General features: G+C 37.3%; 3 protein-coding genes across 7 annotated transcripts in view; all 3 read left to right on the forward strand.

Moving 5' to 3' along the window:
- The first annotated feature begins 6,742 nt into the window (after positions 1–6,742).
- Positions 6,743–9,812, forward strand: LOC137102960 (uncharacterized). 2 transcript variants are annotated; one of them, XM_067482913.1, is made up of 9 exons: positions 6,743–6,874; positions 7,171–7,239; positions 7,454–7,575; positions 7,702–7,762; positions 7,891–8,043; positions 8,393–8,476; positions 8,664–8,723; positions 8,990–9,205; positions 9,524–9,812. In XM_067482913.1, exons 2-9 carry the CDS (start codon positions 7,179–7,181, stop codon positions 9,736–9,738), a joined length of 972 nt encoding a protein of 323 aa, XP_067339014.1. In that variant the 5' UTR covers positions 6,743–6,874; positions 7,171–7,178; the 3' UTR covers positions 9,739–9,812. The 2 variants fall into 2 exon arrangements, with proteins under 2 accessions (XP_067339014.1, XP_067339015.1); XM_067482914.1 differs by having other exon boundaries at positions 8,405–8,476.
- A 3,515-nt stretch (positions 9,813–13,327) lies between these two features.
- Positions 13,328–17,169, forward strand: LOC137102263 (uncharacterized). 2 transcript variants are annotated; one of them, XM_067481573.1, is made up of 9 exons: positions 13,328–13,459; positions 13,756–13,824; positions 14,039–14,160; positions 14,287–14,347; positions 14,476–14,628; positions 14,978–15,061; positions 15,249–15,308; positions 15,575–15,790; positions 16,109–17,169. In XM_067481573.1, exons 2-9 carry the CDS (start codon positions 13,764–13,766, stop codon positions 16,321–16,323), a joined length of 972 nt encoding a protein of 323 aa, XP_067337674.1. In that variant the 5' UTR covers positions 13,328–13,459; positions 13,756–13,763; the 3' UTR covers positions 16,324–17,169. The 2 variants fall into 2 exon arrangements, with proteins under 2 accessions (XP_067337674.1, XP_067337675.1); XM_067481574.1 differs by having other exon boundaries at positions 14,990–15,061.
- A 128-nt stretch (positions 17,170–17,297) lies between these two features.
- Positions 17,298–18,653, forward strand: part of LOC137102262 (A-kinase anchor protein 7) — a 37,427-nt gene continuing 36,071 nt past the window's right edge. The window contains exon 1 of one of the 3 annotated variants that reach the window (XR_010911215.1): positions 17,298–18,638. Coding sequence is in view for 2 of the 3 variants with exons in the window: in XM_067481571.1 (XP_067337672.1) it covers positions 18,411–18,638 (228 nt within the window). In the remaining variant the exon portion in view is untranslated. The remainder of the gene's footprint in view (positions 18,639–18,653) is intronic. The other 2 variants (XM_067481571.1, XM_067481572.1) reach the window with 2 other exon arrangements.

Below are 18,653 nucleotides of genomic sequence, written 5' to 3' on the forward strand. Positions count from 1 at the left end.
AGACATTTAGTGGCTGCCACATGAAGACTTGCAATTCTAATGTTGTTTTTAATTCTTTTTACTTGCAATAAATCAAGATGTGGCTCATGCTGTGGCTTCAATATGGTTTCAAAGTCTGACAACCTAAAATATTCAATATTTCCAGAAATGATGGCTTTTTGAAGGCAGAATGATTTTATTCAGCAGAGAGGTATTTGAAAAATCTGATGGCAGCAGCTAAAGCATTGAAAACATGAGCTAAAACCAAAAGGTAGTTGTTTCAGGGTTGTTTTCTACCTGCACCGTAGCACATATTTTAGTTTTAAAGATCTACTGCCCCACAGTTTATCATAAATGTTCTGCTCCACGTTTACAGTCTACCATCCACTGTAGCAGACCCCCGCCTCCTTTATCCCAACCCAACCCTCCTTTCATCCTTTAGTCATCCCGCCTGGGCTGCTGCAACATCCCTCCTGGCTCGACTCCCAAAGTACTCTTTAGCCCTTACATCCAGAGATTTCTTCCCTCAACAGACACACATGCACTTGCGCACACACCACACACATCTTACAGCCTCACTGCTGGCTACACAAGGCTGTTTGTATTGAATACAAAACTGCGGTGCTCAAACCTCCAGGCCACGGTCTGGTTGTGCATGTCTGCTTGTGATCTGCATTCTGTCGTTACCTGCCACTTAGCTTTCCTCTCCCTGCGGCACGCTGGTTATCACTCCCTTCAGTTGCAACCCCCACCCCCCTTCTCCTCCTCTCTAAAGTGAAAATACTTTACTTCAGAGTCACTCCCTATTTTCCTCATGACCCCCCAAATCTCTTCAATGCAAACATTGCATCACCTCTGACTTGCATTTGAAAGAGGGGACAAACATTTACAGATTGTATTGGGGATGGTTTATTTGTCAAAGACGTAACATTTCACTCATGGGTGAGAACGAAGTGAACTTCGAAGAACGAAGTTTAACACTGTGTTGCTAAGATTCTTCACTTTATTTCCATTTTTGTTACTTCAATCAGAGAAAGACAGAGCTTTAACTCATCTTAAGAGAAGCAGCTGAGAAAATACTGCAGGTTGAGTGAGCACCGAAGAATGCGAAATAGCGCATGAGAGAGAGAGCGAAAGAGAGAGATAGTGAGAAAAAGCTACACAGAGACAGTAAGACAATGTCTAAGATAAAGCAAGAACTACAGTATACAGACTGAAAATGTTTCATTTCTGTTCCACTTTGGTGTACAAGTGCTATATAATGATTCTTGTAGATATAATCAGAAAAAAAAATACCCAGATCATCTCTAGGTTAGACTTTTATTTGGAATTTTCTACTCCATTAGTTATTAAAGACAGAACCATTATATGTTGCAAGTTAAACAAATATTGTATTGTTCTTAGATGTAAGGGTCCAAAGAACAAGTGAGCCTCTTTTTTCAGTGGTCCTGTCAGTCCTTGGCCCAGCTTCTGGAGACTTGACTTGTATTTGCAGTGTGATAGGAATGAGTCCTAAAACCCAGAAATCATTTAGCATTTTAGCACTTAATGTTCCCTCATTGCACAGTCTATTTTTTTAAATAGGTTTTTGGTTAAAGACCTGAAATAAAGTCTGTCGTTGACATGAGGTCAAGAGATTTTTACGTTTTGTTGTCTGGCATAAAATTCCATGACTATTTCGTCCAGAATATTGAAGAAAATGACCTATTAGTTATAAAATAGTTTGTTAATCTCTTGTGAAAAACTAATGATGAATTCTTTATAGTGCTTGTTCCTACTACTGAAAGCTTAGTGAACGTGATGTGAAAAGTGTCATTAAACCATCATTGAGTGTGTTAAGAGCTTAATTTGTAAAACAATTCACTGTCAGCGATTTTCTCATTTTCTGTTGTTTGGATCCATTCAGGTTGAAAACCACGCTCCTCTATAAACATAGTGAAACAAAGTATTTCTGTGATGTTTATAATCATGTGAAATATAATCATGAAAAGAACATGTGTGTGTGTGTGTGTGTGAGAACGAGACACCTTGTCTGCTGTTTGTCTGCTGTTACTAAACTCACCTCCCCCTTCAGCCCCAGTTCAGTGAGCTAGCATAAGGTGGGGGTGGGGGTGGAGGGGGAGTGCTATTTAATCAAAAAAAGTGTCACATTAATTCAGACAAATTCAAGCAATCTAGTTTTCTAATAAAGCTGTCATATTTGCATCCGGTGACTTACACTCACCATCGTTTTAGATTAATTCCCGTCACAACCTTTTGATTTATGAATGCATAATAACTGAGGACAATGTCTGTGACTGGGAGCGTGTGTGTGTGTGTGTCAGAAAGTGTGTGAGAGAGAATTTGTGTCTACAAAGCCTTGACTTTTAATCTAACATGTTGCTTGTGCTTCAATGATAGAAAATCACATCTTGCGATAATTGAGCTTGTTAAAAGGGAAGGATCAGACTCCTGGTGTGAAGGAGCACGAGCTGCATCATTGCTTTCCTGTTTTGCAGCAGCTTCTCATCTTTCCTTATCTCACTGACGTTAATATCAAAGGATCTAATGCGTAACAATTTTTTCCACATCCATTCCTTTTGTATAACATCCAAAGGTCAACATTCACTCTTTCCAGTATGAACACTGAATAGAGTGGTAGTTGTTGCTAAATAGTATGTTTTATTGGTTTAGCAGTTGTGCAAGGTACTCAAAGATTTGCATAACAAACATAAACAAAAATATTATTCCAAAGACCCATTTTTGGATTTACTGTTGGATTTGCAATGCTTTTCTTTATTAATATTCTAAATCATATGACATTTATGTAGTACAAGACAACAAAACAGAATTAAGATTTCTTCTCCTGTAAAAACTGGTAACCATGGTATAATCTTTATTGGTTTAGTGTCTTGCAACTGACTTCCACCTTTATTTTTGGCCTTTCCACATCCATTATATTATATACAATAATTTTCTTAAAGGAACAGTAGTCTACTGCAAAGTTGTTGCCAAAACTCTGGAGGTATTGCTCGTATCACAAACAGTCACAAACTCCAGCCTGCTTCATTCTCTGCCTTTTTTACCACTGTTTTCGTTTCACTGTTGCTGATTGAAGTAACTGAAGTGCAGGGGCTTCGCAGCGCAGACTGTATAATCCTGTTATCATGACTCAATCCAAACTAAACAAGAGTCTGATATTTCTAATCATATTATTGATGTCTAAGCTCATCAGTAAACATCTCCACCAATGTCAGTTTACTTTGTGCTCCAGCATCCAAATTCAACTTCAACCCTGAACACAGTGACAGATAATCAAGCAAACAGTGGATATGTCACCTGAATAAACCACTTCTTACAAATTCTCTTTTCTCTGTTACAGTAGCCAACCAGGCTTTTAACCAACAGACATGACTACGTTTCACCTGTATGAACTACATCCCAGTAACTCCCAGGATGCTTTAAAAAACATTGTAACATTTTTTTTCATTATATCTGAGATTCAAGGCCTCTGCCTTTGCTGAATTTTCAGTCTTGAAATATAGTTTAATTGTCTTTAGTTTGTCATCCCCCAAAGTCTCATTTGGAATATGTGAGTCTGTTATGTCTTTCAAATCACTTCTTAAAACATATCTTTATTGGACAGTTTGAATCCCTGGCCAGCTGTTGCCTTCCTGTGTGAAGTTTACATGTTCTCTGTGTGCTTGGGTGGGTTTCCTCCAGGTACCCCGGTTTCCTTCCACAGTCCAGAAACATGCATGTTAGGTTAATTGATGAATCTAAATTGTCAGTAGGTGTCTGTGTTGGCTCTGAGATAGAATAGTGAGCTGTCCAGTCTGTACCTCACCTCTTGCCTAATGATAGATACAGTATGATGGGCTCCAGTCCCCTGAGACCATGAACAGGATAAGCAGTTGCAGAAAATGTAATGGATTGATGTATTTGTTATCCCTTTTTCTTTAATATTTAATATAGCAAATCTTGCATTCTTTGCGTTTTACAATTTTATAAAATGAGTTGCAATTTTATTTTGAGAGACATTCTAACTATGCTTCCCCAGTGTTTTCCACTTTTACATTATTTCTTTATAACCTCTGTTTTGAAAAGGTCTATACGAAAAAAAACTACTCACGGACTCAGAATCAAACATGTATGATGTTATCTTGACAGTTGTAAACAAGACCACTAAGTAAGACTAAGACATCTGCCCATGGTAATTGTTGGATCCATTCACAAATCTGCTGCTGCTGTGCAAACTTGGCATGATCAAAAAGGAAGGTAGGAGTCCAAAAGAGTTCTTAAACCTTGATAAAAAGATTCCTATGTCTCCATATTTCAAAAAGATGGACTTCTGATACCTGATTACCATCTTCTGGCCAAAGTTTGTCACTGCCTGCAAAAATAGTAAAGGCTGCTGAGCAGACTTGGCAGTTAAATGTATGGTTAACCTATTTTTATTCCTTCCTTATATACGAAAACACTGAGAATATCAAAACTCCTCAGCTGCACACATTGCAAATAAACTTTAATCCTTCTATTGTCACAAGTAATGTTTATGTTCTGTTCAAATAAGCTGCTGAAGAGGCTTCAAAGACTTCATCTAATTTCAAAAATGTTGAGCTGTTGAAGGAGAAGTCACACATTTTCACTGCCTCAAACAGACTTTGCATGTCATTACACAGAAAGCAGGATGTTACACAGTCAGATCTGCACCAGACCGTCTTTTTCCCCACCATCACACATGAAGGAGACTAAGCAGAGCCCCCAGGAGCTGTCTCGCCCCCTGCAGAAAGTCTGACACAGGAGAGAAATACTACTGTCACTGCCTGCCAACAGGGCTCAGTTTCCAGCACCTGCAGACAAACTGGTGAATGACATTAGACTTAACAAACAAAAACACAACTGTTTTTGGTTTCAGGATCTTTCTATGCTTTGCTTTATTTTTCCAGCTCTTCATGCTACACACTATGCTGAGCATTATGAAAGAAAGAAACGCTTCTCATGTGAAGTTGAACTGTACCATACTGTTAGTGTCTAAGAGTTTGTGAGTTTCTGGTCCAAATCTGCAGACAAGCAGGCAGAAAACACACAACTACATACAGCAGAGGCAAAGCATTTAGAGACATCACGTGTAAAGCAAGGAAATGGGCTTAGATTTGAACTTTGTTCGACATACTAAAAACTGTGCAGATTCTCTTTACAATTTTGATCTTGAATTTACATTTGCACAGATTACATTGAAATGTAGTAACAAAAACAAACAAACAAAAAAACTGGTGTACTGTGCTGCTCCCTGGTGGATTTGGCACATGTATGAACATATTGACACTCAATGCCACTGCTAGACAAGCTGGGCAGGCAGAACCTGTAGTGACAAAGCTCTCTAATTAGCTGCAGTCTGAAAGGTCAAAGGTACCCGGCAAAGGTACTCTGCTGTACCAGCGTGAATTACACTGGTAAGCAGGACCAACTGATTCATCCATCCATCCATTATCTGTAACCGATACTCCTGTGTAGGTTCGCAGGCTGGAGCCTATCCCAGCTGTCTACCCTGGACAGGTCGCCAATCTATCTTAGGGTCAAAACAAGACAAATACTCATATTCACTTCCACCTATGGGCAGTTTAGAGTCACCAATTAACATAACATGCATGTCTTTGGACTGTGGGAGGAAACCCACGCAACCACAGGGAGAACATGTAAACTTCTTAAAGGAAGGCCACATCTGGCCAGGGATTCAAACTTGGGACACAGAGTTAACAAAATTTTGGTCAAATAAAAAAAATAAAATTAGGATAAACTGTCCAAGCCCAGGGAGAACATCCAAACTCCACATAGAAAGGCCACGGTCAGTTAGGGATGCAAATCCAAAACCATCTAGCTGTGCGGCCGCAGCACTAACCTTTCCAACACTCTAGTGTTATGTGATTCTAAAGAACTAACAAATCATACAAACAAATACCTTTACACTGTGAGCTGTATTTACTTATTATTACAAGATTAATATTATTTACTCAAGGCATACTAAACATTTTTTACTAAACATCTTTTTTTAAGAATAATGGTCAGCGCTTCTTTAAATAATCAGACACTAAATAACGACACTCTACCAACTACTATACCAAGTACTTTTCTTGGTATTTGTGACCCTCACTTTTACTTCTGGCTTCAGCTGCACAGGTCAGGATACTAATTAGTTCAAATGATTATCACTACCCACCAGAGGGTGCCTTTCCCCCAACCATGGAAGATTCTGGAATTTATGACATTTATAGTTTGTTGGACATAAACATACCTCATAATGATTTGAATATTAATAAACCACCTAACTTTAAATAATATAAAATATATATGCTAAAAATACTGAGCAACTTTGCTGCTATGTGCAAATCAGTTTTCAATGTCAGGAACAGAATTTAAAACATTATGGCCAAAACATGTCAGGGCTTTACTAAGCCTTAAAGTTAAACTTAGAGAATTAGAGAGAGACTGCACTACCAACACCACCCAACTAGGAAAGCTACAATTTTGCCCTTTTTTTTCATTTAAAAATATTTTTCTGTTTTATAGAAATTTTTGAAAAAAATACAATAACCAGTAATTTTTAATGAGTAATTGCATATTTTTTTAAGTATTAAATTATAATGATGTTGTTAGGAGCTGATGCAGCTGATGCCTGTGTTTCTACTTTTGTTACTTCCTCACTCTAAATACGATCCCAGTTTTACTCAGTTATCCAGACGTTAGTCACCCGCTCTACCTCTACCGACCAATGATCGTTTCAATCGTGCTTTACGTCACGAGATGAGGAAGTAATTTTTTTCCTTAGCTTTCACTTTCTGATCGTCTTAACTGTAAGGCTGGCTGTGACACTATTTTCGCCAAAGATCTCTTTCGCGACTCGATTGGTTTCAAGGTCAGTTCTGTTTCCATTTTATAAAATGAGTTTGTGTCTAAATCTAAAAAAAAACAAAACAAAAACATGACAGTGCACAGTTAACGCCATCGACAGTGTCGTGCGTGTCTTCTACTTTCTACATAGAGACGCCCAGATAGTTAAGACTGGATTGAGAGTTAGGATTCAAATAAGATTTAGATTCGGGTACCATGGTGAAGGAAATGCAATATTTCAATAAGTATCATCACAACGATATATGGGTTTGTGTGTAAATTGACATTACCTTTTTCAGTCTGTTAATTCTTTTTCTCCAGTTGAAGTCATGTCTGTTTTATTTGACGAAATAAGATCCACCAGCAAGACTGCAGCCAAAGTACTGTTCGGTAAGTGTCCATTTCTGCTGCAATTTACCAGCATATAGTTCACTTTACAACCCTAAAAGCCAGGGTTAGCGTTTAGATATCTAATCTCACAGGCACTTACACCATATTAAGCTGTAAACTAAAGGGGGAAAAAAAAATATTAATGAAAGTGAAAATGATCAATTTAAACAAAATGTTCTTGGCACTTGTCCACCATCCCACCCTGCACTTGCAGATGCAGGTTTCAGCACTGACTCTGAGATCCAGTCACTGACTCGCACAGACCTAAATGAGTTGTTTCCTGGAATCGAGAAACTTAAACTTAGAAGAAAAATCTTTGAAATAATACAAAAGCAGGTGAGGTGAGAGGTCTGACTGGGGCTCAAGAAAATTCATATACATGTATATTTGTTTATTAGGAATTGTACGATAAACAAGTAAAATTAACTTTTAACATTGTTCCGTTTTGTATTTTTGTTTCAGAAGCCGATTGATTTGCTTCTTAAAGACATGAATGAGTACATCCCAAAAGAATGTTCACATTGTATGTACAACATGTCTATCAGTTATGTTCTCACTCTCATGTGACATGTATGTTAGTTTGTGTTTTTATTTATTAAATGTTTCTGTTTCCAAATTCTAATGATCCACAAACAATCATTCTCCCTCCAGCTGCTCAAATGAATGATGAGGTCTTGGCTACACACCTCCAAATCCTGAAGGACATCAGCACCCAAGTGAAAAATGTTCAGACCTCCCTTGATGCTCATATTAGTCTGCTGGAGAATCTCAACAAAAATTTGTCAGATCTCAAGGCCAACAGAGGTTTTAATCCAGCTTTATTTTATTTTAATATCATAACATTTTAAAGGGCAACCTTAGTTTCAACTTGCCTCCAACAGTTTTAGCTTAAAAACATTATCAACGTCATAGAGGTACAGAGATATTTCAAAACAGGGAAGAGACATCACATGACTCATGTCCTATACCTCACTGAAGAATCTGAATACAATCACAAACTCTGGAATATGTCAGTTAAAGTACCTTTAGTTTAACAAATGAATATCTTTACCATATTTCACATGGTTTATTAGGCATTTATCCATATGTTTTTTTTTTTTGCTTGGTCTTTTTATTGTGAGAGCTAAATGCATTATACTATTGTATTTAACAGGTTCTTTGTCAGGTACAGGTACCTCAGCCACCTCTGTTCCAATAGAAGCCCACTGCAGTCAGAATAGTGGTTATCAGCAACAAGGTGAATGTAAAATTATTCTGCTTCATAATCTCAAGACATCTGTTCAATTTGTTTTTATATTAGGTTTAATAATGGTCTCATTCTTTTATAACTGAAATGTAATTTATTTTAAAGTTGATTTTCATATATAAGTATTTGCGATCAATACATGTAAGTGCTTAATGCTATTTCATGGTTAATTTTTTAGGTAAAAGATCGTGGTTTCCTTTCTCAACCCTATCCTATAGCGTAACACCACAAAAAAAAGGTAAATCTAACTTTCTTACACTTCACACTGTCATGATGTTACTAGATGTTATAATAAATTATGGTATCACTGGACTATATGTAAAATTGACTCTAATGTAATGTAACATAAGTGGATTTAGCTGCATTGTCACCCTCTGCACAGCTAGTCTTTTATTGTTGTTCTTATTTAATCAGGTCTTTTCAATGACTAAATGTATGATTTTTACATAATTTATAATTTAATTAATCCTGTGTCTCTCACTAAGTTGTAAGTTTTTTTTTCAGGCACAGTTACGTACAAGATGTTGGTCACCGGTGTGACTTTTAATGCTCATCTGCAGCTTCTGGAAAAAGTAAAGGCCATGAGTCACGATTGCGACTTAGTACGTGTTAATCGTGAAGACAGCCCGAGCAATCAGAATTACCTCATCATCATTGTTTTCTGTCCTATTATTTCCCGTGTTGGTACAGATGTTCAAGCAGCCATGCATGATGTTGAAGGTAAAACAAAATGTTTTATGTAATTTAGAGCATATTGCATTTTTTTCCAGTTATACTTCTCATTATATTAATTTTAAGCTTGAGAATAAAGGTTTTAAAACTAATGTTAATGTATCCACATATTCATTAATATTAAATGAAGTTTATATAGCACAAACAAATCGCTGAATCTCAGTCAAAACACTACCTTATCCTTTTAAGATGACTTCCCATTATTCTAAAAGGACACGTCACCTATGTACATGTTTGTGCCTGTGGATATAGTATTGTTTACCATTGTCTCGCTCTGCCTCAGTCTATGTCTCCTCTTGTCCACAGGTGATAAACCTATTATCCTGGTGTTGATGCACCACATACCTGTAGCCAGGAACACATCCACTATGAAAACGTGGGGTGATGGCTATAATGTTGTGCTGCAAATTGACGTTTTCTTCCATGAGACAGCCAATGGATTGCTGGACTGCCAGCAAAATAATAACGCAGCCACTGGGATTAAAAACAAATTACTGGAGTATAAGATTATGACAAGTTAAGATAGTAGTGTCTGCTACAACATAGTTTGTCCTTTAAACATGCCTATTACAATGGAAGCAGTACAAATACCAGCTAGTACACTTAAGAAAATTGGCAGTGGTTACTGTGGTAAGGGTGGTATTGTAATTTCTATCACAACAACATATTAAATGTACTGCATTAGGAGGGAAAAAAAAAATCTAACAACAATGATAATGAAAGTAACTTCACAAGAGTACTATAGACATTTTCACTAATTGAATTTGTTAAGCCACATCGTTTAACTTGTGTTTTTGGTTCATATTTTCCAATAGAAAATAAAAATTGTTAAGCCAAGCAACAGCTGCTATTGAGTCTTCTTCTTTTCCTTTCGGCTGCTCCCTTTCAGGGGTCGCCACAGCGAATTATGTGCCTCCATCTAACTCTGTCCTCTGCATCCTCTTCACTCACACCAACTAACTTCATGCCCTCCCTCACTACATCCATAAATCTCCTCTTTGGTCTTCCTCTAGACCTCCTGCCTGGCAGCTCCAACCTCAGCATCCTTCTACCGATATATTCACACTTTCTCATGTCCAAACCACCTCAATCTGGCCTCTCTGACTTTATCTCCAAAACATCTAACATGAGCTGTCCCTCTGATGTACTCATTCCTGATCCTGTCCATCCTCGTCACTCCCAAAGAGAACCTCAACATCTTAAGCTCTGCAACCTCCAGCTCTGCCTCCTGTCTTTTCTTCAGTGCAACAGTCTCTAAGCCGAACAACATTGCTGGTCTCACCACCGTCTTGAACACCTTTCCTTTCATTCTCGCTGATACTCTTTTATCACACAACACACCTGACACTTTTCTCCACCCGTTCCAACCTGCCTGCACTCGCCTCTTCACCTCTTTTCCACACTCACCGTTGCTCTGAACCGTTGACCCTAAATACTTAAAGTCCTGCACCTTCTTCACCTCTGCTCCCTGTAACCTCACCGTTCCACCTGGGTCCCTCTCATTCACACACATGTATTCTGTCTTGCTGCGGCTAAGCTTCATTCCTCTGTTTTCCAGAGCAGACCTCCACTTCTTTAGATTTTCCTCCACCTGCTCCCTGCTCTCACTACAAATAACAATGTCATCTGCAAACATCATAGTCCAGGGAGATTCTTGTCTAACCTCATCTGTCAGTCTGTCCATCACCAGAGCAAACAAGAAGGGGCTCAAAGCCGATCCTTGATGCAGACCCACCTCCACCTTGAACTCCTCTGTCACACCTACAGCACACCTCACCACTGTCTTACAGCTCTCATACATGTCCTGCACCACTCTAACATACTTCTCTGCCACTCCAGACGTCCTCATACAATACCACAGCTCCTCTCTCGGCACCCTGTCATACGCTTTTTCTAAATCTACGAAGACACAATGCAACTCCCTATGACCCTCTCTGTACTTCTCCATCAGCGTCCTCAAAGCAAATACTGCATCTGTTGTACTCTTTCTAGGCATGAAACCATATTGCTGCTCACAAATGTTCACCTCTGCCCTTAGCCGAGCTTCCACTACTCTTTCCCACAACTTCATTGTGTGACTCATCAGCTTTATTCCTCTGTAGTTGCCACAGCTCTGCGCATCTCCCTTGTTCTTAAAAATTGGTACCAGTACACTTTTCCTCCAGTCCTCTGGCATCCTCTCACTCTCCAAGATCTTGTTAAACAAACTAGTCAAAAACTCTACTGCCACCTCTCCTAGACACTTCCATACCTCCACAGGTATGTCATCAGGACCAACTGCCTTTCCACTCTTCATCCTCTTCAATGTCCTCCTCACTTCACTCTTACTAATCTTTGCTACTTAACAGCTGCTATTGAGTAAGTTATAATATGATCATTTATATCAAATCTGCAGACAAGCAGGCAGAAAACACACAACTACATACAGCAGAGGCAAAGCATTTAGAGACATCACGTGTAAAGCAAGGAAATGGGCTTAGATTTGAACTTTGTTCGACATACTAAAAACTGTGCAGATTCTCTTTACAATTTTGATCTTGAATTTACATTTGCACAGATTACATTGAAATGTAGTAACAAAAACAAACAAACAAAAAAACTGGTGTACTGTGCTGCTCCCTGGTGGATTTGGCACATGTATGAACATATTGACACTCAATGCCACTGCTAGACAAGCTGGGCAGGCAGAACCTGTAGTGACAAAGCTCTCTAATTAGCTGCAGTCTGAAAGGTCAAAGGTACCCGGCAAAGGTACTCTGCTGTACCAGCGTGAATTACACTGGTAAGCAGGACCAACTGATTCATCCATCCATCCATTATCTGTAACCGATACTCCTGTGTAGGTTCGCAGGCTGGAGCCTATCCCAGCTGTCTACCCTGGACAGGTCGCCAATCTATCTTAGGGTCAAAACAAGACAAATACTCATATTCACTTCCACCTATGGGCAGTTTAGAGTCACCAATTAACATAATATGCATGTCTTTGGACTGTGGGAGGAAACCCACGCAACCACAGGGAGAACATGTAAACTTCTTAAAGGAAGGCCACATCTGGCCAGGGATTCAAACTTGGGACACAGAGTTAACAAAATTTAGGTCAAATAAAAAAAATAAAATTAGGATAAACTGTCCAAGCCCAGGGAGAACATCCAAACTCCACATAGAAAGGCCACGGTCAGTTAGGGATGCAAATCCAAAACCATCTAGCTGTGCGGCCGCAGCACTAACCTTTCCAACACTCTAGTGTTATGTGATTCTAAAGAACTAACAAATCATACAAACAAATACCTTTACACTGTGAGCTGTATTTACTTATTATTACAAGATTAATATTATTTACTCAAGGCATACTAAACATTTTTTACTAAACATCTTTTTTTAAGAATAATGGTCAGCGCTTCTTTAAATAATCAGACACTAAATAACGACACTCTACCAACTACTATACCAAGTACTTTTCTTGGTATTTGTGACCCTCACTTTTACTTCTGGCTTCAGCTGCACAGGTCAGGATACTAATTAGTTCAAATGATTATCACTACCCACCAGAGGGTGCCTTTCCCCCAACCATGGAAGATTCTGGAATTTATGACATTTATAGTTTGTTGGACATAAACATACCTCATAATGATTTGAATATTAATAAACCACCTAACTTTAAATAATATAAAATATATATGCTAAAAATACTGAGCAACTTTGCTGCTATGTGCAAATCAGTTTTCAATGTCAGGAACAGAATTTAAAACATTATGGCCAAAACATGTCAGGGCTTTACTAAGCCTTAAAGTTAAACTTAGAGAATTAGAGAGAGACTGCACTACCAACACCACCCAACTAGGAAAGCTACAATTTTGCCCTTTTTTTTCATTTAAAAATATTTTTCTGTTTTATAGAAATTTTTGAAAAAAATACAATAACCAGTAATTTTTAATGAGTAATTGCATATTTTTTTAAGTATTAAATTATAATGATGTTGTTAGGAGCTGATGCAGCTGATGCCTGTGTTTCTACTTTTGTTACTTCCTCACTCTAAATACGATCCCAGTTTTACTCAGTTATCCAGACGTTAGTCACCCGCTCTACCTCTACCGACCAATGATCGTTTCAATCGTGCTTTACGTCACGAGATGAGGAAGTAATTTTTTTCCTTAGCTTTCACTTTCTGATCGTCTTAACTGTAAGGCTGGCTGTGACACTATTTTCGCCAAAGATCTCTTTCGCGACTCGATTGGTTTCAAGGTCAGTTCTGTTTCCATTTTATAAAATGATTTTGTGTCTAAATCTAAAAAAAAACAAAACAAAAACATGACAGTGCACAGTTAACGCCATCGACAGTGTCGTGCGTGTCTTCTACTTTCTACATAGAGACGCCCAGATAGTTAAGACTGGATTGAGAGTTAGGATTCAAATAAGATTTAGATTCGGGTACCATGGTGAAGGAAATGCAATATTTCAATAAGTATCATCACAACGATATATGGGTTTGTGTGTAAATTGACATTACCTTTTTCAGTCTGTTAATTCTTTTTCTCCAGTTGAAGTCATGTCTGTTTTATTTGACGAAATAAGATCCACCAGCAAGACTGCAGCCAAAGTACTGTTCGGTAAGTGTCCATTTCTGCTGCAATTTACCAGCATATAGTTCACTTTACAACCCTAAAAGCCGGGGTTAGCGTTTAGATATCTAATCTCACAGGCACTTACACCATATTAAGCTGTAAACTAAAGGGGGAAAAAAAAATATTAATGAAAGTGAAAATGATCAATTTAAACAAAATGTTCTTGGCACTTGTCCACCATCCCACCCTGCACTTGCAGATGCAGGTTTCAGCACTGACTCTGAGATCCAGTCACTGACTCGCACAGACCTAAATGAGTTGTTTCCTGGAATCGAGAAACTTAAACTTAGAAGAAAAATCTTTGAAATAATACAAAAGCAGGTGAGGTGAGAGGTCTGACTGGGGCTCAAGAAAATTCATATACATGTATATTTGTTTATTAGGAATTGTACGATAAACAAGTAAAATTAACTTTTAACATTGTTCCGTTTTGTATTTTTGTTTCAGAAGCCGATTGATTTGCTTCTTAAAGACATGAATGAGTACATCCCAAAAGAATGTTCACATTGTATGTACAGCATGTCTATCAGTTATGTTCTCACTCTCATGTGACATGTATGTTAGTTTGTGTTTTTATTTATTAAATGTTTCTGTTTCCAAATTCTAATGATCCACAAACAATCATTCTCCCTCCAGCTGCTCAAATGAATGATGAGGTCTTGGCTACACACCTCCAAATCCTGAAGGACATCAGCACCCAAGTGAAAAATGTTCAGACCTCCCTTGATGCTCATATTAGTCTGCTGGAGAATCTCAACAAAAATTTGTCAGATCTCAAGGCCAACAGAGGTTTTAATCCAGCTTTATTTTATTTTAATATCATAACATTTTAAAGGGCAACCTTAGTTTCAACTTGCCTCCAACAGTTTTAGCTTAAAAACATTATCAACGTCATAGAGGTACAGAGATATTTCAAAACAGGGAAGAGACATCACATGACTCATGTCCTATACCTCACTGAAGAATCTGAATACAATCACAAACTCTGGAATATGTCAGTTAAAGTACCTTTAGTTTAACAAATGAATATCTTTACCATATTTCACATGGTTTATTAGGCATTTATCCATATGTTTTTTTTTTTTGCTTGGTCTTTTTATTGTGAGAGCTAAATGCATTATACTATTGTATTTAACAGGTTCTTTGTCAGGTACAGGTACCTCAGCCACCTCTGTTCCAATAGAAGCCCACTGCAGTCAGAATAGTGGTTATCAGCAACAAGGTGAATGTAAAATTATTCTGCTTCATAATCTCAAGACATCTGTTCAATTTGTTTTTATATTAGGTTTAATAATGGTCTCATTCTTTTATAACTGAAATGTAATTTATTTTAAAGTTGATTTTCATATATAAGTATTTGCGATCAATACATGTAAGTGCTTAATGCTATTTCATGGTTAATTTTTTAGGTAAAAGATCGTGGTTTCCTTTCTCAACCCTATCCTATAGCGTAACACCACAAAAAAAAGGTAAATCTAACTTTCTTACACTTCACACTGTCATGATGTTACTAGATGTTATAATAAATTATGGTATCACTGGACTATATGTAAAATTGACTCTAATGTAATGTAACATAAGTGGATTTAGCTGCATTGTCACCCTCTGCACAGCTAGTCTTTTATTGTTGTTCTTATTTAATCAGGTCTTTTCAATGACTAAATGTATGATTTTTACATAATTTATAATTTAATTAATCCTGTGTCTCTCACTAAGTTGTAAGTTTTTTTTTCAGGCACAGTTACGTACAAGATGTTGGTCACCGGTGTGACTTTTAATGCTCATCTGCAGCTTCTGGAAAAAGTAAAGGCCATGAGTCACGATTGCGACTTAGTACGTGTTAATCGTGAAGACAGCCCGAGCAATCAGAATTACCTCATCATCATTGTTTTCTGTCCTATTATTTCCCGTGTTGGTACAGATGTTCAAGCAGCCATGCATGATGTTGAAGGTAAAACAAAATGTTTTATGTAATTTAGAGCATATTGCATTTTTTTCCAGTTATACTTCTCATTATATTAATTTTAAGCTTGAGAATAAAGGTTTTAAAACTAATGTTAATGTATCCACATATTCATTAATATTAAATGAAGTTTATATAGCACAAACAAATCGCTGAATCTCAGTCAAAACACTACCTTATCCTTTTAAGATGACTTCCCATTATTCTAAAAGGACACGTCACCTATGTACATGTTTGTGCCTGCGGATATAGTATTGTTTACCATTGTCTCGCTCTGCCTCAGTCTATGTCTCCTCTTGTCCACAGGTGATAAACCTATTATCCTGGTGTTGATGCACCACATACCTGTAGCCAGGAACACATCCACTATGAAAACGTGGGGTGATGGCTATAATGTTGTGCTGCAAATTGACGTTTTCTTCCATGAGACAGCCAATGGATTGCTGGACTGCCAGCAAAATAATAACGCAGCCACTGGGATTAAAAACAAATTACTGGAGTATAAGATTATGACAAGTTAAGATAGTAGTGTCTGCTACAACATAGTTTGTCCTTTAAACATGCCTATTACAATGGAAGCAGTACAAATACCAGCTAGTACACTTAAGAAAATTGGCAGTGGTTACTGTGGTAAGGGTGGTATTGTAATTTCTATCACAACAACATATTAAATGTACTGCATTAGGAGGGAAAAAACAATCTAACAACAATGATAATGTAAGTAACTTCACAAGAGTACTATAGACATTTTCACTAATTGAATTTGTTAAGCCACATCGTTTAACTTGTGCTTTTGGTTCATATTTTCCAATAGAAAATAAAAATTGTTAAGCCAAGCAACAGCTGCTATTGAGTAAGTTATAATATGATCATTTATATTAGAGGGGATTTCAATAATAGGATGTTCAGTTCTGCAGTTGCAAAAAGCACATTTAAGTATGTATTGCATATGTGCTAGTGATAGCGTGAAATGGATCTGCACATTGTAAGCAACTGAGAACTGACAACCATCCAATGCTGTTCATGGTGTACATAAAGCATAGCATTGTTTACCCTCCTCTCTGCAATTTTATGGTATTAAAATGCTCAGTACACCATAATCAGGCATCAAAGTTATGGCTGCAAATAAGCCTGTACCTTGAAAACAGTGAGGCTATAATTTACCCTTTCTTAATTTATTTTTTGGTGTTACAGTATCTACAGTATGTGAGAGTGCAAAAAACAGAAAAACTCAGTAATAGCGCTAAGATGTACTTTTTCTGAAACTAAGAAAAAAGAGTTAATGAACATTTTTGCTGTATTGTAAATATCAGGGTCCAAAAAACATTAAGGTGTGATGATTTAATAAAATGCAAGTGTGAGTGTAACCCAAGTTCTTGTCATCCTTTATTTATATTTTATACAATTGTATGTATTTATTAAGTATAGTAGCATGGCTTATGTATAGTCTCTAAATTTTAACTTCAATAAAAATATCAAAATAATAAGTGCAAGTCAAAGCTTTGAAAGTAAATATGTGAACTAGGGACAGTTCGCTTCAGTACATCTTGATACTTGATGTACACTTCCAACATACTATAGACCAAAACACTTCTATAGCCTAGCACTTTTTTTTTCTTTTTTTTTTGTCCTTTCAGCTTATCCCGTGAGTTCAGTGTCGCCGACATATAGCCGGGACTGGGGATCGAAACCACTGAAAGAAAGTTTTTTTTTTCTTTTAAGTTGACATTAGGGCCAAACTGTGTTTTACATAAATTTAGTTTGGATGAATTTTGAAGTCGTAATGACAGATGTACTGTTTAGTGTTGACTTTCTGCCCATCTTTGTAATTTATATTTCAGGTATATTTATCCAAACTTAAGTAGTTGAGTGTTGTTTAAACTATATGCCTCAGTGACCATTAATTTCACCCTCAAAAAACAAAAACTTTTGCTCAAAATGTCTTTGAAAGCCGATAAAGGTCATGGATACTATTAGCCGTTTTGTTTAAAGAGGTTATAACTCCGTTACCGCGAGATAACGGCACAAGAAAAGCGTAATTGAATTCATGGCCATTCTCGGCTTCCGTAGTAAGGTGTCTTTTGTAAAGAATTCCAGATGTAATTACAAGTAATGGTTCGCCTTCAGAAACGCGAAAAAGATCAAGAGAATAAAAAAGACATTGATTTAAAAATTTGTATTCGTTGATTTAGGATTAAAATGTCCTCTGAATATATACACCGGAAGTTTGATGTTGTTTACAAAAAGCTGCTTCCGGTTTACGCTGGAAATTAGCCTAGCTTTAAATGTTTTTGTGTTTTGCGGGCACATTTTCTTGGAAAACGTTTTCCAGTTAACTTTTTGCACCGTCAGCATGGGGCCGCGTTGTTAAAATTATTTTCCGGTTACTTTTGCTGATTAGTATTGGTAACTGATTGGTAAATACGTTAGAGACAAATAGCAATGTAAAAGCTAGTTTGCTCAACACATGCAGTGTGGCTGTTAGGTTTATTTCAACTCAAAGAGAAGTTGATATTCAGTATTACTAGTAGGTAAATGTCCTGAAGATCACCGAAGTATTTTTTTTTTTCATTTTGCAACTGTCGTTAGCTGGAGTTAGCTCTAGCTCATGTTTCTTCAATTAGCCAACTGTTTTTACTTTAAAGTTGGTTACACTCGTGTCATGCTTCTCGAGCGCGTCCTGTTGAGCTTCAGGTTGACATGTTCAGAAAGTGTGTGTTTACAGAGGATTGTTTTTGTCAGTGAACTATCGCCTGGGTGCCTGCGTCCCATAATTGCAAACAATTATTTAAAAGCCAGCGAGCTTAAGCCATTTGCACACCGGTCCGTAAATAAGGTAAATTAATGGTAA

Source organism: Channa argus, chromosome 17, assembly GCF_033026475.1.
Source record: "Channa argus isolate prfri chromosome 17, Channa argus male v1.0, whole genome shotgun sequence".
NCBI classification, from domain to species: Eukaryota; Metazoa; Chordata; class Actinopteri; order Anabantiformes; family Channidae; genus Channa; species Channa argus.

Excerpts from the sequence above, each read along its gene's own strand:
- LOC137102960 (XM_067482913.1), top strand. The coding sequence starts at position 7,179 with ATGTCTGTTTTATTTGACGAAATAAGATCCACCAGCAAGACTGCAGCC. Across the intron at positions 8,477-8,663 it reads TAGTGGTTATCAGCAACAAG|GTAAAAGATCGTGGTTTCCT; the intron begins GTGAATGTAAAA and ends TTAATTTTTTAG. Across the intron at positions 9,206-9,523 it reads AGCCATGCATGATGTTGAAG|GTGATAAACCTATTATCCTG; the intron begins GTAAAACAAAAT and ends TCTTGTCCACAG.
- LOC137102263 (XM_067481573.1), top strand. The coding sequence starts at position 13,764 with ATGTCTGTTTTATTTGACGAAATAAGATCCACCAGCAAGACTGCAGCC. Across the intron at positions 14,348-14,475 it reads CCCAAAAGAATGTTCACATT|CTGCTCAAATGAATGATGAG; the intron begins GTATGTACAGCA and ends TTCTCCCTCCAG. Across the intron at positions 14,629-14,977 it reads AGATCTCAAGGCCAACAGAG|GTTCTTTGTCAGGTACAGGT; the intron begins GTTTTAATCCAG and ends TGTATTTAACAG.